Here is a 23,212-nt window from a genome sequence, read left to right on the forward strand (position 1 = left end):
AACTAAAAATAACTAAGATGAATGCCAAGGAATCACAATGGACAGAAATAGCTAATAACAGATGTTAAGAGTCATGTGTTTAATGCCTTCTTTTGCCTCGTTACTCCCAGAAAGGGCATTTGTGTACAGGTAACAATGAGACATCTATGAAAACTCAGCTGAGACCAAATCTTGCTGGTAAGGGCTTGGATATATTTATGTCTTTGCAGATGAGGGACAGTCTTGCTACAAGAGTTGTAATACTGGCTAAAGAGGTCTAGGAACCATAACAAATATCTCTGAGAACTCATAGAACACAGGGGGTTGTAAAAAAATTGAGGGAAGCACTTATCCAAAGGAAAAAAAAAAAGTGCAAAAGAATTAAAGTTCAGGAAATGGGGGAACATAAAAGAGATGAATAATAGACACTTCATATTTGGTCAGGACCGATCATCAAACTATTTAATTTTCATGAAAGTCTAAAATTTTCTATTAGGAGGATAAGCAATTGATACGTTATATATTAATTAATTTACTATCTTATCAGTAAGACAGAGAAACGTCTAGAGTTAACTAGGTGTGCAGACCCATATTCAGAAGTTACTTATCAGCAGCTCACTGTCCAATTGGGAAGATAAATTGAGTAGGATTCCACTGGGGACTGTCTCAGGCACTAACCAGGTCATTAATGAAAATACTGAATAAGGGAATAAGCAACATGTTCCTTAAAGGCATGGATTATTGAGCTGCAGGAGCTGTAAACTCCTTGGAAGTCAGGGTTAGAAGAGAAGTACCACTGTGTAAAGGGCAAGGAACTATGGGCATAAAACACAGAAAGAAAAGTTTTCAAGCAATAAGGAGAGTGAAGCACTGGACTACACTGCCTAGGAACATAGTGAAGTTCCACCTTAGCCTAAAGGTACAGAACAGTCTACAGAAAAAAGTTTAAAAACTTTTTACCATAATGAAAACTATGATCCTGTCCTAGGCAAGATAAGGAACAGAAACTCTTGAGCTCCCTTCCAGAACACATCTATTTTAACAGTATATTAACAGTTCTGGTTTATTTTATGAAAACAACTTCCTCAAGGCATTTCAATCATGGCTTCATCAAAAGCTGACCGGTCTGCTGTTCAGACTCAAGAAAAAAATATTCTTCCTTGACTGCTTTCCTTCTCAGATATACATAAAAGCAACTCTCAATCTACAGCTAAGAAGATAACGGGCTTGAACAGTGTTTTAAAGTATTAAAATGTGAAACAGTGAGAGACTGTACTTTGGTCTCTCTGTACAGTACTTCACTAAATAAATTTATTTTGCAATTACATGGACTATCAGTTCTGTAACAAGTTCTTTCAACTCTGTCCTTCTGGTTGCAGATTACAGTGGCTGAAATCTTTCAGGTGAGGTCTGGGTGCAGTACATGTTTTATGAAATGGGACTCCTGTCAATAATAATGCCACCTGCCAGCATGTTATGGATAGGTATATGCCTGCATATAGTTGCTGTGCTTTGTGTCAATATAAATAATAACAAAATATTCCCAGAAAGCTTTCTTCTTAACCTCAGGATTCCTCTTCTGGGAAGATGACTTTTTGTAAAGAAAGGGCTCAACTGTGCAAACTACTTGCTAGCTCTCAAACCTACTTGTTTTAGAGCTGGCTGGTCTGCTGGAACACATTTGATTTGATGGAATATGAAGAAACAGCCATGAAGATAATCCAGAAATCTTTGAGCTATGACTCATTTACAGGAAAAGTACTCAATAATTTCAGGAATTTTAAACAAGTTTAGCGTGTTGTGGGCAAACATCCAAGGTACCATTGACTTGATGCAGACTGAAATGTCGGTGCCCTGGAAAATGCATTTCTTACACTTCAACAAGTATTTAGCTGACAAGCTCCTCCAAACAAGGATTTTGTTTCACAGTTAAATATTTTGGCAGTACGTTGCATTGCAAGCCTAGCACACATTTGGCTTGTTTCTGAAACTTCCTGTTGGTGAGGTTCAAAAGTCTTTTAAGTTAGTGCATAAGCAGAAAAGCTTGATGGTGCAAACACAATACAACTCTAGACAAGATGGGATATTATTAAAAAAAATCTGGGGAAATAACACTACTATATTTTAACCCTAAAGAGGAGAACAAAGCTATTTTCATGGACTAAAAATATGGCTTTGACCACAGGTAGAAAAATCTGTCCTGTTTTTATTAACACCTTTTTTAAAAAAATTACTGTTATTTAGATTTTTCTGCTACTAAAATTTTTTTTGAGAGCAGTATTGTATCTTTCTCCTCTAGTATCAACTGAATACAATGAGCATGCTGTCTTCTGAATATAGGGCAAGCACAACAGCAAATGTAGTGTGTGTTGTAATGTGTGTAGGCCAGGATTTGGAGTTAAACAGGTAATGTTTAAGCCTTGTATTACACATTATTGTTTGTTTTGTTTTCAGAAGTGTGACACCAGTTCCTTTTCAGCTCTTCAAAGAAAACAAAAAAAGAACTCTCAGAACACTTGAGCAGGGCTACCAACTTCCAGGACTGTCATAAGGGCAGAAAAGCTGAAATACACATCATGAAGAATCATGGGACTAATTTTCAAAATAGACAGTCATGCACTCAAGTCAGCAGTATGTTTTTCCTTCCAAATAGTTATTTATCAGTGTGTAAAGAATGCCTACAAAGGCACCCAGACTTGCAGTGCTGTAATGATTAAGGAGGACACAATGTGCAGCTGGAGAAGACATGCAGTTAACTCCGGTGGAGCACAGATAAAATGGGATGGAAAGCAGAGTCTTATTGTATGGTGCTTCTTTATTATACAGGTAGTCTTAAAGACACAAAAAGATCTTGAGATTGTGTATGTGTTATTGGGGTACCCACTGCTAAAAAAAAAAATGGTGTACTCTGATGATGATGGATACTTAAATTCTGCCTAAAGTTACCTGGCTGCTGTGTACACTGCTGTGGCGTGTTAAACACCCTGCAGATGCCTCATAATAAAGCAGGACAAACAATTTAAAAGGGCTTTAAAACTAATTACAGGTAAAACCAGACAGTCACTGCTCAGAACAGCTTGTATATTTTGAGTCCTTTTTCTTTCCTTTCCTTTTCTTTTTGCAAGATTCTTATCTTGGTGAGCATACAGTTTTAGAAAGGAGAAGTGTATTTCTAGTCTTCAGACTCTATCTCTGGAATTCATTACACGATGACAGCTGGAAATTTCTACTCAGGTGATTAGGTACAGAATCTTTAATAATGTTGACATTTACATGCTCATGGTCAGATTTCAGCAGTTTAAGAGCAAAGAACAGTTTAACAGTACTTTGAGATGAAAAAGCCATTTCCTGTCTCTTGCAGTTATTGTTTCAGATCGTTTGTAAAACACTGAAGGAAATACTCTTTTAAAGTGGATTCATATTTTATGTTATCTCCAAACCTGCAAGTCTGAGACATATACTGTTTTTTATGACAAAATTTGTCCTAGAAGATAGTTCTGCATGCAAATCTAGTATGGCTATTCTGCAGCATGCAAAATTACAATGGTTATATATCTAGCTGTTCATCATTGGTACAACTATCAAGAACCATCCCAATAGCCACACGTAGTCTGAACTTATTTTCTCACCTTAAACAGGGAAGAGAACACATGAAATGTATAAACTGCACAGGAACCATCAGAGTCACACATGAGCTGGTTGATATGGCTACGCCAGGCTTCTTCTGCATCATCACATGCTGCTGGCTGAAATGCAGCAAGGATGGCAGAAAAAAACGGTGAGGGAGGAGGGGAGGCATTTCGATCCACATCTCCAAAACTGCAGGAGAAAAAAAAAAGCCAACTGTGATGAAGGAAGAATACCAAGAAGGTGGCAGTAAAATATACTAGAACAGAGAGATATAATCACAGGACTAATTACAGCACTTTTCTGAAGATATTAATGAACTTTCAAATTACTTTTGAAAGTTGGCAAGATGTTGACTGCAATAAGAAAACCTCCCCAATCAGAATCCCTATTTTCAGGCCATTATCATCTATTTTGCTCCATCTCAGAGTACTTGAATTGTTTTATTGTACTACAGTCTGGAGGAAGAAGGCTGAAACTTCAGAGAAGGATAAAGCTCATGAAGAAAAACTCCTAATCTAGGAAAACATAGTGTTAATCCTGTAGAGCAGAAATACTGAAAAGAATCTCAGCATATACAAACCTTATATATTCTAACTGTTTGGTTTCCCCTCAGTGTAATGGATAGGAGAAGATCCTTTCTCCACACTGTTCTTAGGAGCATTTTTTAAGGGCACTAAGCTACTTGATCTTGTGTATTATCATTTGGGATGGAGAAATACTTCCTGTGGCTCCCAAGAACAGGAACTGTGATTCTGAAATGTGTCACACACAGAGCGAGCTCCTTATGACCAGAAGAAATCAGCAGGATGAATACATGGCTGATCTGCTGAACAGCTAAGCAGTATTTCTGTTACTGCCAATCTTTAAAAATACTTTATTTAAAAAAAAAAAAAAAATGAAATGTATTACATATATGACTAACTGCATAGGTGTTGGTAAAAGTTATATTTTGTTCTTCCTAGAAGGAAAATCTTGGATATTTTTTTACTTTTGTGATAATAACCATGCAGGCAATCAGAACATTTTCTTCTCACTGCTCTAAACTCCTGAGAATTTTATAATTCCTGTGGCCAAAACAGCCATTCCATTAACAAACACCATGTTACCACTTTGTTAGACAGTGTAAAAGAACTTCTATGAATAATAGCACATACAAGTACCTAGCAAGAGCAAATTGTTCCAGCCTGTCAGCTTTCTCTTCAGTCTCTGTCATATCCAGACTAAGGCTATCACTGCATTCAAATGCTCCAGGCATTTCATTTGTAGACCCTGAAAGGTCATCCTCATGGATGGCTACATCTTGTTCTTCATGTACAGCTTCAACCTAGGGGAGTGAATGATGATGTCTTAGAAAACAGCAAATTAATAAGTTAATTCAGTTAATAAATAGAAAGCATTTAATGACAAATTCCACCAGACAACATGTTAAACTGCACATATATAAAGCCATAGATTATAAATTACATGAATCAAGTTACACTTCCTCAAAAATACTGCATTTGGTTAACTTGCTGTCTTGGATCAATGTTATTTTAAGGTATTTCTTCAGCTTAATTTGCCTAGCAAAGTATTTCAGATTTCAATGGATTTGACAACACAGCAGACAAGTATTTTTCCAGGAAAAAACAGGAAATTTCTTGTAACTGTTAGGCTATATTTGTCATTTACCACTTTATGGTGTCCACGAGTGCATTAAAGCCTCTCAGAATGGAAAACAATCACTGTCTGGAATCTTACATGCACGTTTAAAATGGAGAGTCATTTTTCGCATGTAATTTACATAATAACTTCCATTCAAGAGGAATCTAAAGCATTCTACAGGCCTTTAAAAGGATTATGCTTCTTATATTCCCTTCCTTTTTCATCCACTAGCACCTAAAGCTCCTGATTTCTTTTTGAAATTTTCTGATTTCCCTTCCATTCTTAGTCTGAACAAACATTGTTTCAGTCTTAATTTTTTGATTTTTTTTTGTCTTCATCATCCATAGTATCCTGCAAAGCAGTTCCTGTAGGGATGACTGTGGTGGGTAGCTCAAACTCTTGATCTTTTCTGTTTGGGATACCTCCTAAGGTGTTTGTGCATGCATGCATGCATACGTGTATGTACACACATGTGTTGGGAGCTGGTAGGGAAGGAAATCCTTGGCAAGTGGAATTAAGAGAAAGTGGCCCTCTGCAGGCTACCCAACCTACTTGGGTCCTACAGATAAATTCTGGGAATTTACATTTCTAAAAATAAAACAAAACTTGTATCAGGAAGGATTGCATCAGAAATTAAGTAGGAGAAAGGGCTTTTGTTTTATTTTGTTTTCTAAGCAAAAGAGATAGGAGTATTCCTGAGTCCAGGGTGGATGAAATGCATCACAGAACACACCATGCTGAAAAGATAAAAATATATGGCAGAATTACCAGAATAGGAACCAGAGCAGCTGGCAAGAAGCACATATGCTTCAAGGTTCCTCAAGAAGTAGTTAGTATTAACCACTTTCAAATAAGAAATATTAGCTTGAAAGAACCATCGTTTTGTTCACTGCAGTGACAGTGTTTGTATGAGGAAAACACATTCTGATGGGATAGGGTAATGGAGGAAAAAAGAGGAAGCAGTGGAGACCATTGCAATGATCAAAAAGCAAAATAAAAAAGTGGACTCCAAATATTCACGCAGGATTGGAATAAACTTCCAGAAACTGGTGAGTTCAGATAACTTAAAAAAATTATTAAATAGCATCATATGAATCTCTGTATCCCTCATAGAATTATCCATCTCTGCCTTCTAATCCTCTATAAATACTACCTTGATCTGTGATCACTATCTTTGATAGAAAATAAGTTTAACTAATTTAGTGCCATCCACAATAATACCTGGATTTTGGCAGTGAAACTTTGAGAAGAGGCCTGATTAATCAGTCTGCTGCTCTCACTCACTGCATCTATTTAAAAGCTGAGGTTTTTGCTTATGATGCAACAACTAAAAATGTTTGTACAGAACTAAAGTAACAAAAAGTTTCCTCTGCACTGCTGACATATCATCAGCTCTCTGAAAATAAAAACTCAGGAAAAGAGAAATGGGAAAGAGCTCAGATTTTGTGATACTAAATTAGGTAAAAATTACTTAGGTGCAAGTTTCAAGTTTTCTGACTAAAATCTGGATGACTTCTTCCTTACAATAAATATAAAACCAGGCATTTGAACTTTGTTTATACTGACTTAAATTTGTTTTGAGTAAAAATACAGAAATATGCACACTAGAATAAAGTATCTTTGAGGCAAAAAAACCAAAGAAGGCATTCCATGTAAAGTTTATTGATTCAAACATCTCTGTAAAACTGGCAAATCCCTGCCCATTTGGGTTATGTATTTCACCAGTACCAAACCTGTCCCACAATTAGTCGAATTTGCCTGTCAATTCCACAAGAAACTGCTGTGATTTCACATTCTTCACTTCTTCCAAAGCTTTTCATTTTTGATGACCACTGGGGCATGGGTATTGGGACTTTAAAGAAATTTTCACAGTAAAGATTCTAAAACTCCTGGCATGTATGAAACTCACAAACTGTGACCTTCAATTGTTATTGTAAGTATCAACAGCTACTGCAGCTGGATGCATGAGATTAGCTGCAGTCACCACCTGGAAATGTATCTCTTCTGACTGCAGCTTCCTGAGCTGAAATTCTGCCAATTTCTGCTGCTTATGCTTGTTACATAATAACTTGTCTACTAATAGCTGTTTTGAGAAATAATAATGAGTTTACTTTTTCCACCACCACTCTGAGATGTTCCCCTTCTTTCCTATGCTTACCCACACTTCCTCCTCATCTTGCCTCTGCCGGAGGTTTCTGACACAAAAACTTTTTCAATATTCATCTCAATTCCAACCTCCTTGTCTATGACCTTTTCACTAGAAGCTTCCATTGCTTCTATTCTATGCAGTGCTAGCAGTACTGTATCAAATTTTTTGTGTGGCTGCATTTGGAGAGGACCAAGGGCAAGGACTGGAATGAAAGCTGATGATTGCACAAGACATATTCTTCCCCTGCCCCATCATCTTGAACTGCTTTTTCTGCATAAGTCACTCACTTAGACAGGACAGAGAAAGTTTTACTGCTAAGACAACAATGCCATAAAGCCAGTAAACCCCTCTCTCCTCCCCAGATTATATTTCTGGAGTGACATTGAGAGGAGTAGGTTCACCTGATTTCCCACTAACAAATATTAACAAACAGAAAATTAAAGAAACCATACCCACACTGATAGTCATGTACCAACCTTACTTTACGTTCATCTTCCGATACAATTGTCTGAAATAAAGTGCACTGACCATGGTTGTTGTATCCTTGCAAATCCTGCCTCCCCACCCCCACAAAATGGTTTAATATTGTGGTCATGAATTTAAAATTTCTGAGTGTCTGCCAAAAGTCAAGAACTGAATCCAGTGCACACAACTATACAATTGGTTCCCACATAGAAAAAAATCTCAGAGAGCACAGGCATACACCCACCACATGAACTGGCACAACGCCCTTTTAAAGCAGCATGAAGAACAAAAGAACATTCCCTTGGGGCAGTACCTTGTAGCCAGTTCATGAATTTGTCCTCCAATAAGCTTGTAATATCTTGGTGCATATGTAGTGCAATATACTTCAGAAACAATAAATAATACCTTTTTTAAGTATAAGTAGAACAGAAAGGCTATGAATGATGGCTAGTAGCATATGCATGCATTGTACTAAGCCATTAAATAAGGGAATTTAGAATGTCCTTGCTTTCACAGATCAAATCCTTCATGAAAGTCTAAGTAAAATAAACTTGTAAAAGTGCTACATAAAATACAGTCCAGTTGAAAAAGAAAGTATGAATGCATTCACCTTGGAACCTTCAGACACTTGGAGATTATTCATATCAGGCAAAGACACATCAAAGCTGGATGTTGCTATATTAAAATGATGAGGGTCTGCTGAGTTTGTGTCACATGATGTAGAAAGTGAGTCAATATGATTTGCATCCTCAGATGGGGAAAGCGTTATAATCTGTTTAAAAGACAACAAAAGCACAAAAGAACTGAGTATACTGCTGCCCCACCACACACTGCTTTAATGAACATGCAAAGCAGACATTGTCCAAAAGGGTAGTGACAGTGGCTCTCTTAGTTTGTAAATGCAGACATATTGTAAACCTTTCAATGCTTCTATCATAAAAATTGTATGCAAACATCCCAGAAGTGGAAAACTTGACACAGTTTACCAAACTGGAGTCTTGTCCTATTTGTTTAAGTATTAGATACATCAGAAAGATTTAATACTGGCCCATTGTGCAAAATCTGTGGAAAAAAGGGCAAATAACCAGATCTGAAGTTTCCTGTGTTTCAGACTTTGCACTTAAATTCCTGTTTATATTTGCAAGTAAGGAAAAATCAAGCAGGGACAAAACATTGCACTGAGTGCCACCCCCCAGCTTCAGCGATTCGACTGCACCTGGGCAAGAGGAAGCTGAGAGACCAGCTTATTTAAAAACACAGCCCTCTCTCTTCTAAAAACGCAAGTTTGCTACTTACTAGGTCTGAGTTCTCCAGGATTTGGCTGGTGGCTAGGTCCTCCTCCTCTGATGACTCATCGGAGTCCTCAGGGTTCATCTTGCTGAGGCTGGGCGTGCTCCCCGAGAGCTGGCTTTCCTCCAGCAGCTGCATCTCACACTTGTCCAGGCTATCCAGCGACCGTCTGCGGACGCCCCAGTTGAAGTTGTCCATGCTCTCACCCTGAAATCAGATACAGGGTCAGCTTCCTTGACTCGAAACTCGGCATATCCAAACCACTCATCATTAGATCAAAGTTAGCTCAATGAATATTTTTATGTAAAAATAGAATACAAACTTGATATAAGCATTATTTTATTTGTTCCCCTGGAGATAAGAGCAGAAGCATGGAAATGACAGTTAAATGAAGATTCATTCTTTTCAGTATTAGATGTTTTTCATGCATTTGCTAATTTAAGAATCCATTTTTTTAAGTCCACTTATACACACACCCCAATGCCAGTAGAGCAATGACAGGCAGAAGATAAGTTTGGAAGCAATTTTAAAGGATTTTTCCATGATGTTTAAAAGTATTAGGAGCACAGTTCATAACAATGGTTCAACTGCGAAACATGTTAAAGCTTTTAGATTCTTTGCATTATATACATAACCATGATGATGAAGAGATTTGAATGAACCTTTCATTTACACACAAAATGTAACAGCTAAAGCAGCACAGCTTTTCCAACTTTTATTCTAGGCCCACACTGCATATTTTTGCAGCTTGAATTTATCTGAATATTTTGAAACTATACTTTGAGAATAACCTGCTTAGCATTGCCTGACATTTCCCATTTTAAAAAGGACACAGTCAAATGGAGCAGACATTTTATATTGACTTCCAGTTCTGATCCCACACACAGTTACATAAAGGTGAGTGCATGGAGCAAATTGTATAACTGCTTATAAGGCTGATGAACTAATACAAAGATCACTTGATTTCTCTCAGGCATAATAATGACAATTCATTTTCCACCACTTTTTTTTTTTATGTATTAGCCAGTGGACTGTATCCTTTTTCCCTCATTGAGCTAACTCTCTTGCTCCCTTCATGTCTAGCCAGGTTCCCCTCCAGCAAATGGAGGAGCACATCCACAACTGCTTCTGTCATGGACCTGCAGAGGCCAAAGGGGCCTTCAACAGCATGAAGGATCCACGCAGAAGTATTCAGTAGCAGTGTTGGGCCCTCAACCTTACACCAACATGAGAAGGAAATTTATAGAGAAAAATGTTTCTTTTCAAGGTAAAGGGCTGACTGTTTAAAACAAGACTGTATAAGATGCAACACTCTTAAGCAAGCAAACCAACAGCTGAAAATTCAAGTTGATAATCTTTTAAATATGAATTTGACAAAGATATAGTTCTGTCTAAAAGAACCATAGATATTATTATCTAATCACCGATTATCAGTATCTCGTGGGCTTATGTAGATTGAAATCATGCACAATCATAGAGACAGAGGTCTCAGTTCAGTAAGGTCCCTTAAGCAAATTTGTAATTTTAAACACTTGAGTAATCCCTATTCAGGACTACTCAGACATTTACTGAATGAGGCAAAGACTGCATAAAGTGCCTAAAAAGAGGGAAAGTTCAGTTTCATGACACTAAGCTCACCGTTCATGAACAAATATGAGGAAAAGATAAAAAAATGGTTTTTAGGAAAAAGACAATTCAGAAATGCAAGAAGTGTAATCCATAAGAACATTTAGAACTAAGGAATGCACTATATTCAAGAGCAAACAAACATGAAATTGTTATAAAGTCTGACAAATTATTGGAAGAACCCTGTGTTTTCATCCTGGGAAGGGGATCATATGGTAGTTTTGAGTGGGAAGAGAACAGAACACATCTAAGATGTAAGAAATTACATCTCTAAACCATACGAACGACTGTTTGGTTGCCAGCTGTTTATTTTAACAAATTGTTTGGTTGTCCACCCTCCCCTACAAAGGCTGGAGGACACATGCAGCAATGAAAAATCTTCCTCAAACACATCAGCTACTGAACTAACAAAGACAAAATGACACAAATAAGCAGGCAATCAAAGGTAAACTGTTATCACACCCTGATCTTCATGGTGTCTAGTACAGCTATCAGTAAACTTTGTAGCCCATGCCTACGGGAATATTTTTTGTTGCAGTTTTATTCTGCAATGTCTTAAAGAAGGAAGCCAGCAAAAAGAAGAACACTGAGAAGGGACACTCCCAGGGCATGCAGTTAGAAGGGGGAGTGAACTAAAAGTGAGGGAAAAGAGTAAGAGAGTTGAAACACACTATAGCCCAAATACCCATAGTATTTGGGGTAGCATAAGCTTGCTACAGGAGCACCCAGAATTGTACTGACTTTAAACAAGAGGTCAAGACGTGTCTACAAGGATGGAGTTGCTGTTTTTATACTCTGTTAAGCAATTTTTCTGTCACAGTTAACAAGGAGGAGGGAAGATGTATTTGAGAGGCTGTTCATTTTTATCTACAGTGGGAACAAAGCTGTCTCGTATCTGAAAAGCCACCAGTACAAAACATTAATTGAAAAGAAACAGCCACATATTATAAATGTGCCTGACAAGCAGTGAGTAGGTATCACACAGAGCTTCCCATAATCACAACCCCATGATATAGCAGCAGGAGTGCCCTTGCAGCCATTTTAACCATGATGACATCCCAGGGGAAAGAAGAGACACAGAAAGGGCATTAGAAAGGGAAGTAGCCCTGCGTGGGGGTGAGCAGCACAGCTCCTCCACAGAGCTGGTAAGAATGATGTAAAACTTCTTTCACATAGGTTTTTATCCTTATTGTACTGACAAAGTGAGCAAAGTTAACAGAGCTGCACAAATGCTGTAGGGTACAGGTGAAAGCACTGTGGAACTGCATAGTGAGGCACTATTTCCATGTGGCTGTATCTTTTAGAGCACAGGCATTTTGAGACAAACATTTTTTGGAGGTTGTGTTTCCATAATAACTGATGAACAAACTACCAGAAACAACTATGCAAAATACTGTTGTTGCTGATTTTATACTTGTTACAATTCTCAACCATTTCAGGTCTCTGATAAACTATAAGTTTAGGTCCCAAACTGGCAATCAATGATACACCTTTTCAGTTTTCTTCACAGGGTAAATGAGTCCATCACAGTTGGTAGAAGTATATAGCTGGATTAAATTAAGCTGTATGTATGTATGTATCTATTTATTTATGGAAATTTAGGCTGCTAGACAATGATGTAAAATTTCTGAAGAGGTTTCAGGCATCAGCTTTAGCATGATGCTAACAGTGGCCAATACAGCACAACTGAAAAGCTGGGAATTATATATAATTTGCCTATAGAAACAAATGGTCCAAACTCTACTATATTATAAATAATGAAGTTCTTCTTTTGTTTCTACATAGTATTTATGCACAAAGATACTAAAAGGAGAAATGGCTCTATTTGAAAAATGCTAATACTAAAATTAAGGTGTTTTAAAATTTGTGAAGGCTGTTGAACACGTGAAAAACAAACTTTGCAAAAGACCTAACATTTCTAATACAAGACAAAAAATGAAGCACCTGTCAGAAGTGCAAGCACAGGCACACCCACCCACCTATGCACACACTGAAGAGGGAGAGGCCAACAACAAAACTATGATGTTATTCTATAATACAAATTTGCAAGAAGGGATAACGTACACTGGCACATCTGAGTTCAAGTAGCATTCTTACCTGAAGTTCCTGGGTAGCAGATATAACAGGTAGAAAAACAAATAGAAAGAGTCTATGTAAAATTACTGTATTAAAGACATCATAGACAAACATTTGCCTACAATTGTAACTAGCATTATTACAGAAACTTAAATGCTTCACCCTATCTTTTTGAGTTTGAAAATAACCATTACTTGCTTTCACATCTTTATGAAATTTCAAACAAGTTACATCTTGTGGTCTGCAGATGATGCAAGTATTGCTGGCTTGTTTATACAGTAAGAGTTTTTTTGGAAAGACTTTTTAGCTTAAGTTTTCTAGCACTGTTTTATTCACATTTATGAATATATAAAATTCAGACCTGATATAAATGATACAGTTTCAACTCAGTCAGTAGTGAAGTAGCCTTTTACACCAGGTTTGAAATCTGGCTAAAGTATCAATTTATTTAAAACAGTACTAAGTCAGTCTGGACTAAACCTTAGAACGCAAGGGCTCAGATCCATGGCAATTTAAAAACTGTATGAAGTAGAAGACTACAGTTTTCATTTTACTTCACACAAAACTAGAGAAGCTTAATATCTGTTCCACAAACAACGTAAGACAATTAGTATATGGATTAATTTAGGCCTTCAATTTAGTCTTGAAGTTAGTCACATGTACAAACCAAAGTTTTGGAGGGTCACAGACCATGAAGGTAAACTTCAAAGGAAAAGAGGGACTCTGTGACATCTCTTTCCATTCCTCCATCCTTTCTCTTCATTGGAAACATCAAGTACAATTCAGATGTTCATGAGTTTACATCTGAGGGGTCTATTTACTTGAAATTATTTCACTGCTATATTTCAATTAGGGAAAAAAATGATTATTTCTTCTTGTATACAAGATCTTCTCAGGGCTAAAAGTGACGCCTGAGAGAATTCACTTTAAAATTTGGTCCAGATTATGACAAGACAACTTATTAAACTCTTAGGTTTGCTGAACATCTGCACCTTAAGTACTTCAAAAGGGCTAACAATTTATGAATTTTTAAATAGCAATAAAATTGCTAGGCTTGTTTGGCAATGGATATTCCTTTTTGGCCTTTCCCACCCAACCAGAAAGAAATATTCCAAGTTTGACATAAGCAAGGTTAAAGGGTGTAGCCCCCCAAAATTCATCAGTTCAACTTTTTCCCTTCAGCAGTTTCAGCTCTAGGTGAGCTACAGGCATCACCTGCCAAGACTTGATCTAGGCCCTCAGGGCTCTGCTTAGGCCCTGGACAAAATGATGAAATGATGGACACCTAAGCAGAGTGGAAGGTACACCTCTCTGAGGATTAGAGATTGCATCAGCAGTTGCAGGAGGAACAACAGACCGAAGGCCTGAATTCATGTTTTGGAGAGTTACTCATGAACCAAAAGATTTGGAACAATTACATTTTATGGGTTTTTAATCAGAAAAAATATTTTTGTTAACAGTTAAGACCTTTAAAAATTGTATTTAAAATATATTCACTTAAAAGTAGATTCACTGAAAAGGTACTAAATCAGGCTTTATCTTCCAGTAACAGTTTTGCAGTGTTTCCTAAAGTACATTCAGAAAGGAAGGGTGTGGTAGCCTCTTACTGTTAACGCTGCTGAAATAAACAGTAAGTGAGCATTATAAATAATCTGAACTAAAATCTAAGTTTATAGTTATACAGTTAAAGTTTTATGTTACAAGAAGAGTATAGCGTTTAGTAAAAAGAATATCAAACTGTTTTAACCAAAAAGCTGTTTTAGAGAAAATATACTGTACCTCCCCATCTTCCAGCTCAACATCTAGGAAATCAAAGTCCCTAAAGACTCTGAATTGTTGTTCACTGTTTGAGTCATCCATGTTCTCCTGCTCCCTTGCTCCGTCTTCTGAAGACACCAAGCTCGTCTGGTGCTCAATCAGATCCAAGTCACCACAGGAAGAAAAAATTACCTACAAGTCAAAGGATTTCTCTTGTAACAAACTGTTCCCTCTGGTTGTTTCTTCCTAAAAGCTCTAATTGGTTATTCAGAAGACTGTATTTCCAGTACACACCTAATTCCTTCACTGAGTATTTTTAGAACACTCTTCATTATTTATGTTGGACAGGTGCCTTCAGATTAAACTTGTACAAAGAAACAACTTCATACTGCAGGAACACGTCCAAGAATATTACAGCTACCTCCTAATGGCTGCAGATTGATGTTGCCTGGCTGTTTGTATGTATTTATAGGAACAAAATTCACGGAACTTAGCAAATAAAATACCATCTAGAGGATGAGAGAGTTCGTAAAAAATTTTTAGTTAAAAATAATGCTCAAAAATATGTCAAGATTAGAAAACACAAGCTGCAATTTTTCCTTTCCTACTAAAAATAATTGTATCTGCAATCTAGTTGCAAAAATGCAATGGTCCCTGTCTTACAGAAATGAAGGACCTCTTCACCACAATACAAGTGATGTAGAACATATTCAAAAACATCCAGAAACTTTCCTTTCTCTGTAGATAACATTTAATAATCATTTTAAGGGCTCTCTACTGTGGATGATCTATTGACCACTTCCTGGCACCAGACAATATTAATTTTTAAAGAGCAACATTAGGACTACTATCTAATGGAAAAATCAGACCACTCTCTCTCCCCTAGTTTTATTTCTCTAATTTAGTTTTTGACTTTATAAAGGCTCTAGATTGGCAATACCAGAGGTCACTGCTCTCTACCTACTAAGATGGCATAGTAAAACCTACAGCATCACAGATCTCTCACAGCAAAAATGTATGTAGCTCTGTAAGTAAATGGTCTTTCAGTGAGAGGACCATTCACCCCCTGGTCTATATGCTCAGAAAAGCAGCATGGGCCAGTACAAATGACAATGATAATAATGTCACATGAAACTATGCAAGTCAGGTCAGCAACTCTGGGCAACAAAGTTCTGCACTCTTAAAGTTTAGCACACAATGAAACTCATAAATGGTCAATACAAGGCTACTTACTGAAGGGTTTTTACTCAGCCCAACTTCCTGACCACATAGTGAAAGGACATGCACCAGCTTTTCTTTTGTCCTTTTCTAGAAAACAAAATGTTTCTCAAGTGAGCATTTTTTAAACCATCCATTCGCCCAGTGGCTAGAAACATGCATTAACAATTTTTAATTAGGAGGAACCAACCAAAGAATTAGTCATTAAGTGCTCAAAGGGTTGCTTTTAGGGCAATTATGCATACAAAGAAACGTAAAAATAGCTGTTAATGACTTTGGTGTTTATTATTTTTTAATTAGCTTATTAATTCTATTAACCATAGTAAGGAAACATTGGATCATGTGCATCAATTCAAAAGAAGTTTAGAAGCTTAAAATTAAGCACATGTATAATTATTTTCTTCAGAAGTGGGCCTGAGTGCCACTGCTGTATAATTGGATATATTTTTAAAAAGAGCAATAAATACATTTACCCCACATGGTTTTATTTTAAGTGGTCAATAACCAAAATCAGTAAGGTAATCAAAATCCAATTCTAGGAAAATTGTTCCAAAGAATTCTTTTTACCTGATTTCCCAAGAAAACAACACTTGGAAAGTTGCACATGCTGTCCATCTGTACTCCTTGTTAGTACATGAACTCACCTGTCATTCTCAGCTAAATCTGACCTAGACTTAGAGGCCTTAAAGAGATGTATTTCCTACAGGTTAGAAAGAGAAACACTAGCAGGATAGAAGACAGACAACTCAGTGCATTTCTGAGTCCAAGACAGACATCCAGCACACACAGTCAGAGGATGTGCTGCCACTGCCCCAGCCAGCCAGGAACACTGCATAGGGCAGAAAGGGCACAAGCATTTCAGAACCTAAGTGTGTGTTAATTCAGCTGCTCCGAATGCAACTTGTTAATGAACAGTGGGCTGCTTAAAAGGAGTTTACCTGAGAGTACTGAGGTCTCTTCCAGCTTACAGGAACAAGGACATTTGAGTTAGATCCTGATGAGGTTGAAGAAGTGCTTCGGGTGACAGCCATTGCCCTGGGTTTACCATCTCGTCCAGAAGAACTCTGCAGCTCATCATACCGCCTCCCAATAATTGGAGTCTTAAACAGAGAGTAATTATTCACTAGTACTGTGCTCCAGGATGAATTATAATGAGTATGTATGGTATTTTCCACTGTGAACGTCTGAGTAACAATTGCCATTCTGAGGAGTTAGTGCTTATATTAATGAATAGCTAATACTCAAAGCAACTGTCAAACTAGTCTTTAACATAAGAACCAGCAAAAAAAAAAAACCAAAGCAGAAAGGTTATGCCATTTACTTAAAATCCACATTTCTTGCCCAAGTTTTTTAATGGGTTTTTCTTAAGAGTGCTAAACACTCTGGCCCTGTTCCAACAAACATTAAAATGCTTTCTTGGGTTGACGATAGGATGTTCAGCATTTTCTAGTACCACACCTACATGAAACACAAAGAAGAAACTCTTTACAAATAGTACAAGTATTTTTATGTTCATATTTCCTTTTAACTGCCAACTCTCGCTTTTATCCCTGTGAAATAGTCTATAATGCTGCAAACAGTCCTGCAGGTTCATAACTACAAATAGAGTTGCCAATTAAAGTCAATAGGACGATTCAGTTCTGTAAATTTAAAAGGTGTACAGAGTTTGCAGGGTAGTGACTGCTGTAAAAGAGTTCAGTCAGAAGTCAGGTAGTACTCACTTAAAGGACATACTCCTGTGTTCAATAATTCCAGAGAACATTGGCATCCAAGTATAAAATGCTTGGAGAGGGATTTTATAGACATAGTATACTGTTATATTACAGCTGGCATAACTGCAACACAGCTTTTCCACCAGATAATTTTAAATACAACTAATAATTTCTTCACAAAAAAAACCCAAAACCTATTAAAAATCCAGAAAGAGCCCTCCATCCTGTAATTAAATTTATAACTGTGAATAGAAAAGAATTTAAGAGACTTTCAGTCTGGTAGTTTTCCTTTCTCTCCTCATTTTTCAGCTTTCTTAAGGAACTGCAACACATGTTTTAGGATTATCAAATAAAAAAATTAAGGTGTTAAATAGCAGAATGAGAAATAGTACCTCTGAAATATCAAAATGAAACTCTAAAGTCTTCCCTGGTAGCTCCTTGGAGGCACTGTTCCACACTCGATGTATTTCCATCTTTGACAGATCACTGTGTTGGTAAGATGGTAAAACCAAACTGGCAGAACGAGAAACTACCAATTTCAGGATATTCAAGGCCTCTCTCCAGTGAATGCTCTAGAAATAAGTATATTTAATGAGCAATCCGAAAGAAAGATTCACACACACTCCAGATTATTCATATTTTCCAGTCATATTTTTTGTCACAAAATAAAAACGTGGAATTGGACTATAGCTATTCTTTCTCTCTACTGGCCAGTGACATGGTTCATCCTTGCTGAATAATTTCAGCAGCAGAGACCAAGACTTGCCTAAGGTGTCATTGTTAGGGAACCGGCTTGCAGCCTGGGAGACCTGAGTGCAAGCCTAACTTGGCAAAGAATGTAAAATCTCTTATGTCAGTTGGCAGTTAAAATCTCTTATCTGAATGCCTGAATCAGTACAAATAAATAAAGGGCCATTGCAGAATCCCTGTTTAACAGAAAAGCTGACATGACACAGGCTCCTTAAAGCTGTGAATTCCTGGTAGAAATAGGTATTTGCCACTTGCCAAGAACCAGGTGCAGAAGTGTTCAATGCCACGTCTCTGTCATGCTAATGATTGAAACCAGTGGTCAGTCAGGCTCTGCATGGTATTAAGCTTGCTGCCTAGTGTAGCTGCAGCCTAACCCTACCCCCACAGCGAGCCCACAGCTGGGCATCTTACCTGGGGACATGCAGTTTATGAGGCATCAGCATGTTTATAAACTAGATACCACATTGGACAATTGCAGTCCTCCCTGCTAATCTAGACCTAAATTCTTACAAAGAAAATGAACTTATAGTACTAAGTACTGCTAAGTTCCTAGGTTAATAGGCAGAAGATATGGTACTTACCTGTATGTATTTTTCAATGGTTTTTAGCACTTCCATGTTGAACTGTTTCACAGGAATAGCTGACAGATCCATATAACTAAGAAGACTGTAGATCATCTGCAAGAGGGACTGTTGCATACTAGGGAGGCCCTTTTCTAGTAGCTGTTAAAAAAAGAAAAGAAGCAAGTTTTGAGACATTTTTTCGTATGGAAAAAGCTACTAGTTTCATTAATGCAATTTGTACCATTAATCTCTCTTCACTCACTGATTTTGTAATGACATTTACAATCATTTGACAAGTGATAATGATACAAGTGTGAAATAAAAAAGAGCTTTAAGTTGGGAGCCAAATGCTAGCCACTCTGATAATGAAACATACAATTTATATATGTCTGCCCTAACTTATCCTAACTTAACACATTCAGCAGTTGATTAAACTGGTGGGTAAAACTGGGGAAGCACATCCAATAAAAACAGGGGAGTATCTTTACGTCTACCTTTGCTGGAAGTCAGTGAGAAAAAAGAAAACATGTTGAAGAAAACTACTACTATTCAGACATCAATATATATTTATTCAAATATACTTCATTGCCAGCACTCACTGGCTGCCACTGCCAAGGAAACATTTTCTGTTAAGGAGGAAATGGAGCTCTATTACTGTAGAGGCTAATACAAAGAAGGGCTTGATCTAAATCCTGGAATTTTGGAACACCTGAGTGTGGATCCCGGAATACCCCGATGAACCTTAGAAATGAGACTGTGCTCAAAGATATCAAAGACACTAATTCAGGAGGCACACAGCCAGCCATGCTATGTGTGTGAAATATCTCAGCTGAGAATTTCCTGGAATGTAGCACGTGCTTTCATTGGTGGCAGGTACTGCCCTACCCTGCAAGTTTCAGAGGCGATCAGATGTTGCCTGGAGGTTACCAGAGGCTCAAGAGTAGACTCTATCCTTCTATTCAGGCTGACAAAAAACTTGGAACATGTTACTAGAGATATTAGGACCTATGAAACAATTACTTATAAAAACTCTGTGCTGCATCATGTCTTCCATCAGAGAAAAAATTTCAACTGTTACCCAAGAGTAGTCCAGTAATTTATTAGATGCTCTTGCTGGCCTGAATGCCAAGGCTCCTCTTTCTATTGAATGAGAGAACATTTCACACCAGTCAACATGGAATTATCAGGTAGGACACACACCCATCTGATCCTGCTAAATATCTTCTGATTTCTTTCACCAGTAAAAGTGAGCAGTAATTAGTGATTCATAAAGAAAACCAGTCAGATTCTATTACCATCACAGTAGATGGAACTCACTATGCTTTATCTATTTCTCTACAAAAAGGCAGCAAGAAGTTTTAAATTAAAGTGACTATCTGGTAAGCTGGTTCAGCCCATGGATACCTTTACTGAGAGATAAAACATGCAATTCCTCTTCAAAACAGGATTATAGACTTTTTCTTGCCTTCCATCAGGATCTCGCAATGGAAGGTTTGATTCCTTCCTTGCAAATAGTCTATGGTCCAGCACATCAGCCAGGACATCATTTCAGCATAGGAATAAAGGATTAGAAGGAACTACCTGGATGAGAGAAAGGATTTTCTTCTTTGTTCTCTGACAGTGGCTACTGCATCAGATATTCAGAGGAAATCTTGGGAAATGATGGAAATATTGTCTCTATTGCTGGTTAGAAAGCTGTTCTAGAACTTGATCTCTGAAAGCTTCTGATCTCCTTTCCAGTTTTTCTAAGTTTCTTCTCAAAAGAATCCTTTGACCTAAACAGCTCTTGGCTTAAACTCTAAAAATTTGTGGATTGTGCCAGTTTTCACTTTTTCAGATGAGTACATGTGGTGGCTGATAGTCCCAAGTGTGTACTTAAATACGTCACAAATTTGTAACAAGAAAGAACACTTCAGTTTAAAAAAAGAACAGAAACTTTAAAACGTATTTAGTATAATAAGAATTCTTTTGCTGCCAGAAGTAACAAAACTAGCAGCAAGATGGAGTTGTGGTAACACATAATCTGGATCACTGAATTCCAGGCCAAAAAGTTTCTACTGTATTTGTATGAAGAAATCATAAGTGTTCTCAGGTGCTTTGTTTTTGTTTTGTTTTGTTTTGACTCTGGTCCATACGAACTGTTTTGAAGAATTGTGGATTCCTCTCCTGTTAGAGTGTGGTAACTATCCAAGTTTTATCTGGGTTTAGAGACCCAGCCTCTGTTAGCAACATCTGTCCCCCCTTCTGAAGCAGCAACTAACCTAGAACTAGGTGGGGAGCTGAGTCTGATCCTTCAGGGGCTGCCTGGACTGGCTGCTGCTGGGGTGCTGCTGCAGGAGACAGTTCCTTTTGACCCTTTGCTCTGGTAGCAGGTGAGAAGCGATAGTCAGCTCCTAGACTATGTTGGCCAGTCAAACAAGTATTTTCTGTGTCCACTGAGAAAACAGAGCAGGCATTTCACAAGCCATGTCTGACAGACAAGCTGTTAGTAGGAAAATGCCTGACTAGGATGTGGTTCCATTTGCAACACAGATGTTTTAATCTTAGTGACTCCTTGGTTTTGAACAGGTTATGAATGCTCATGCTCCTATCACAAGCAATCTAACAGGAAGGAGGAGGAAGAAACATCTACTGTGAGCACATTACTATGTGGTTTCCTGTCCCTCCTGTATAACAGTATTAGCTATTTAAGTCCAAGCATGACCCTAAACTTAATGAATCACTAATTTAACATGTAATCTGTATCAATTCAGATATGCTCCTAGAATGATTGTCCTCTCATGGTAAAAGGTTGATTTTAAAAAACTAATACGCAGATATCTAACATAAAACCAAAGTAAGCTTTCAGTAACGTCTGTATGCTGATTTTGGTAGTGGAGGTTCAAAGTTCTACTGCACAGAGATTCTTACTCATCTGCAGACTCAGATAGTCAAGTATTTTTCTAGCAAAAATAATAATTTTTCAGGGATGGTGCTGTCAAATGTAAAACTGAGAACAAGCACTGCTCATCACTGTAAGGTCTGGATAAGAAAATAGTTGAAATGTCTTATTTTATGCCAGGATCCTACCCCTAGCTGAAAACCAATTACCTGCCATCAAACAGATTAAATGCAAATTTCTGTCCAAATGGCAAAAGTGAAGCTTTCGCCTTCTGTCGAGACCATTTGCTCTCATAGTCTTAACTTGTGGTAGAAAATCCCCTTCTGAAGGTGTACCTGTGTGTTTGGAGGGGTCACTGTTGCAATTTGTTAGTCTTAAGCACTGTTGGTTTCACAATTTTGCTCAGGCCCAAGCACTGGAGACTGAGCCAGGACTGTTAAAGCCCAAGGCTCTCTAACCAGTGGCTGTAACATTCAGCTACAGATTGCCCAGTGGGGCTGTTAACCCATTTGGCTTTACCTATTGACAGTATATCCCACAGCTGGTTTATAAGAGACAGGAGTATGTTGTTCATCCTGGTCTGGGAAGAAAAGAGGAAACATATCTGACATGCTGGAAAAATCTTTTCATGGCCACAGCAGGCTGAACAAGATGGTTTCTTGTCTCTTGCTCCTCCTCCAGACTGATAGCTACCCTATGCCCATACAAATGTTCCCCAGACATGACTCAACAGAGCTGCAGTCAATGTAAATACAGAGAAAGGAAGTCGTGCTTACTACTCTGTCATTCTGTGGTGATGCTATGTGAGGAATGTGCCTTAATTGCAGTCAAAAACCTGCCTGACTTGCTGTTCATATAGTAGTGTGGTGCCAATCTACAGCAAGGGGGAAGGGTGAATAAACAGTCTCCAGATGCACGTCTAAACTTGTTCCGAGGGAAGCAAGATTACGTGCAATGGCCTTTGTGGAGGTGCTGCAGCACTAGTACATAGAACACTGAAGGGAAAACAGAGGGGTAAATGCTCTTCTAAGGCTGCAAAAGCAAAGGAGAGGAGTTTAAACTTTAAGATTTCAACAGCATTTGTTTATTAGGAATACAAATTTCTGCTGTGAAGGAGACATATGACACTGGAGGATTTATAGTTGTGTTTGAAGAGCTAATAGTTCTTCAGTGTGTTTGAATTTGAAAACAGACTGAAAAAATCTCAGGGTGCTGTTTTAATCTCCTACAGCAGAGTCATGGCTTTCACCATAAGTTAAGATCAGATATGATTGCTTACTTAGAGCCTCCACGTGCAAACAAGGTGAGGAATTGGAGCTTGAGATAGTGCGGCCAAGTTTGTTCTGAAGTCATGAGTGAGTGTGGGAGCACAACCTGGCCTCTCAGGCTCTTGAAAAACTGTGGATAGCCAGTCTCAGAGATTCCTGTGGAGCTTTTGTACATTGTTTGGCAGAGGGGAGAATGAGTCTGCTCC

General features: G+C 37.8%; 1 protein-coding gene across 1 annotated transcript in view; it reads right to left on the reverse strand.

Moving 5' to 3' along the window:
* Positions 1-23,212, reverse strand: part of FRY (furry homolog (Drosophila)) — a 164,716-nt gene that overhangs the window by 15,824 nt on the left and 125,680 nt on the right. Inside the window, exons 47-55 of the mRNA XM_008938741.1 lie at positions 18,876-19,016; positions 17,937-18,116; positions 16,771-16,932; positions 15,848-15,922; positions 14,636-14,806; positions 9,161-9,361; positions 8,475-8,636; positions 4,770-4,933; positions 3,609-3,798 (exon numbers count right to left, since the gene is read on the reverse strand). Coding sequence (XP_008936989.1) covers positions 3,609-3,798; positions 4,770-4,933; positions 8,475-8,636; positions 9,161-9,361; positions 14,636-14,806; positions 15,848-15,922; positions 16,771-16,932; positions 17,937-18,116; positions 18,876-19,016 — 1,446 coding nt within the window. The remainder of the gene's footprint in view (positions 1-3,608; positions 3,799-4,769; positions 4,934-8,474; positions 8,637-9,160; positions 9,362-14,635; positions 14,807-15,847; positions 15,923-16,770; positions 16,933-17,936; positions 18,117-18,875; positions 19,017-23,212) is intronic.

Source organism: Merops nubicus, unplaced genomic scaffold (assembly GCF_000691845.1).
Source record: "Merops nubicus isolate BGI_N331 unplaced genomic scaffold, ASM69184v1 scaffold9374, whole genome shotgun sequence".
Classification (NCBI taxonomy): Eukaryota; Metazoa; Chordata; class Aves; order Coraciiformes; family Meropidae; genus Merops; species Merops nubicus.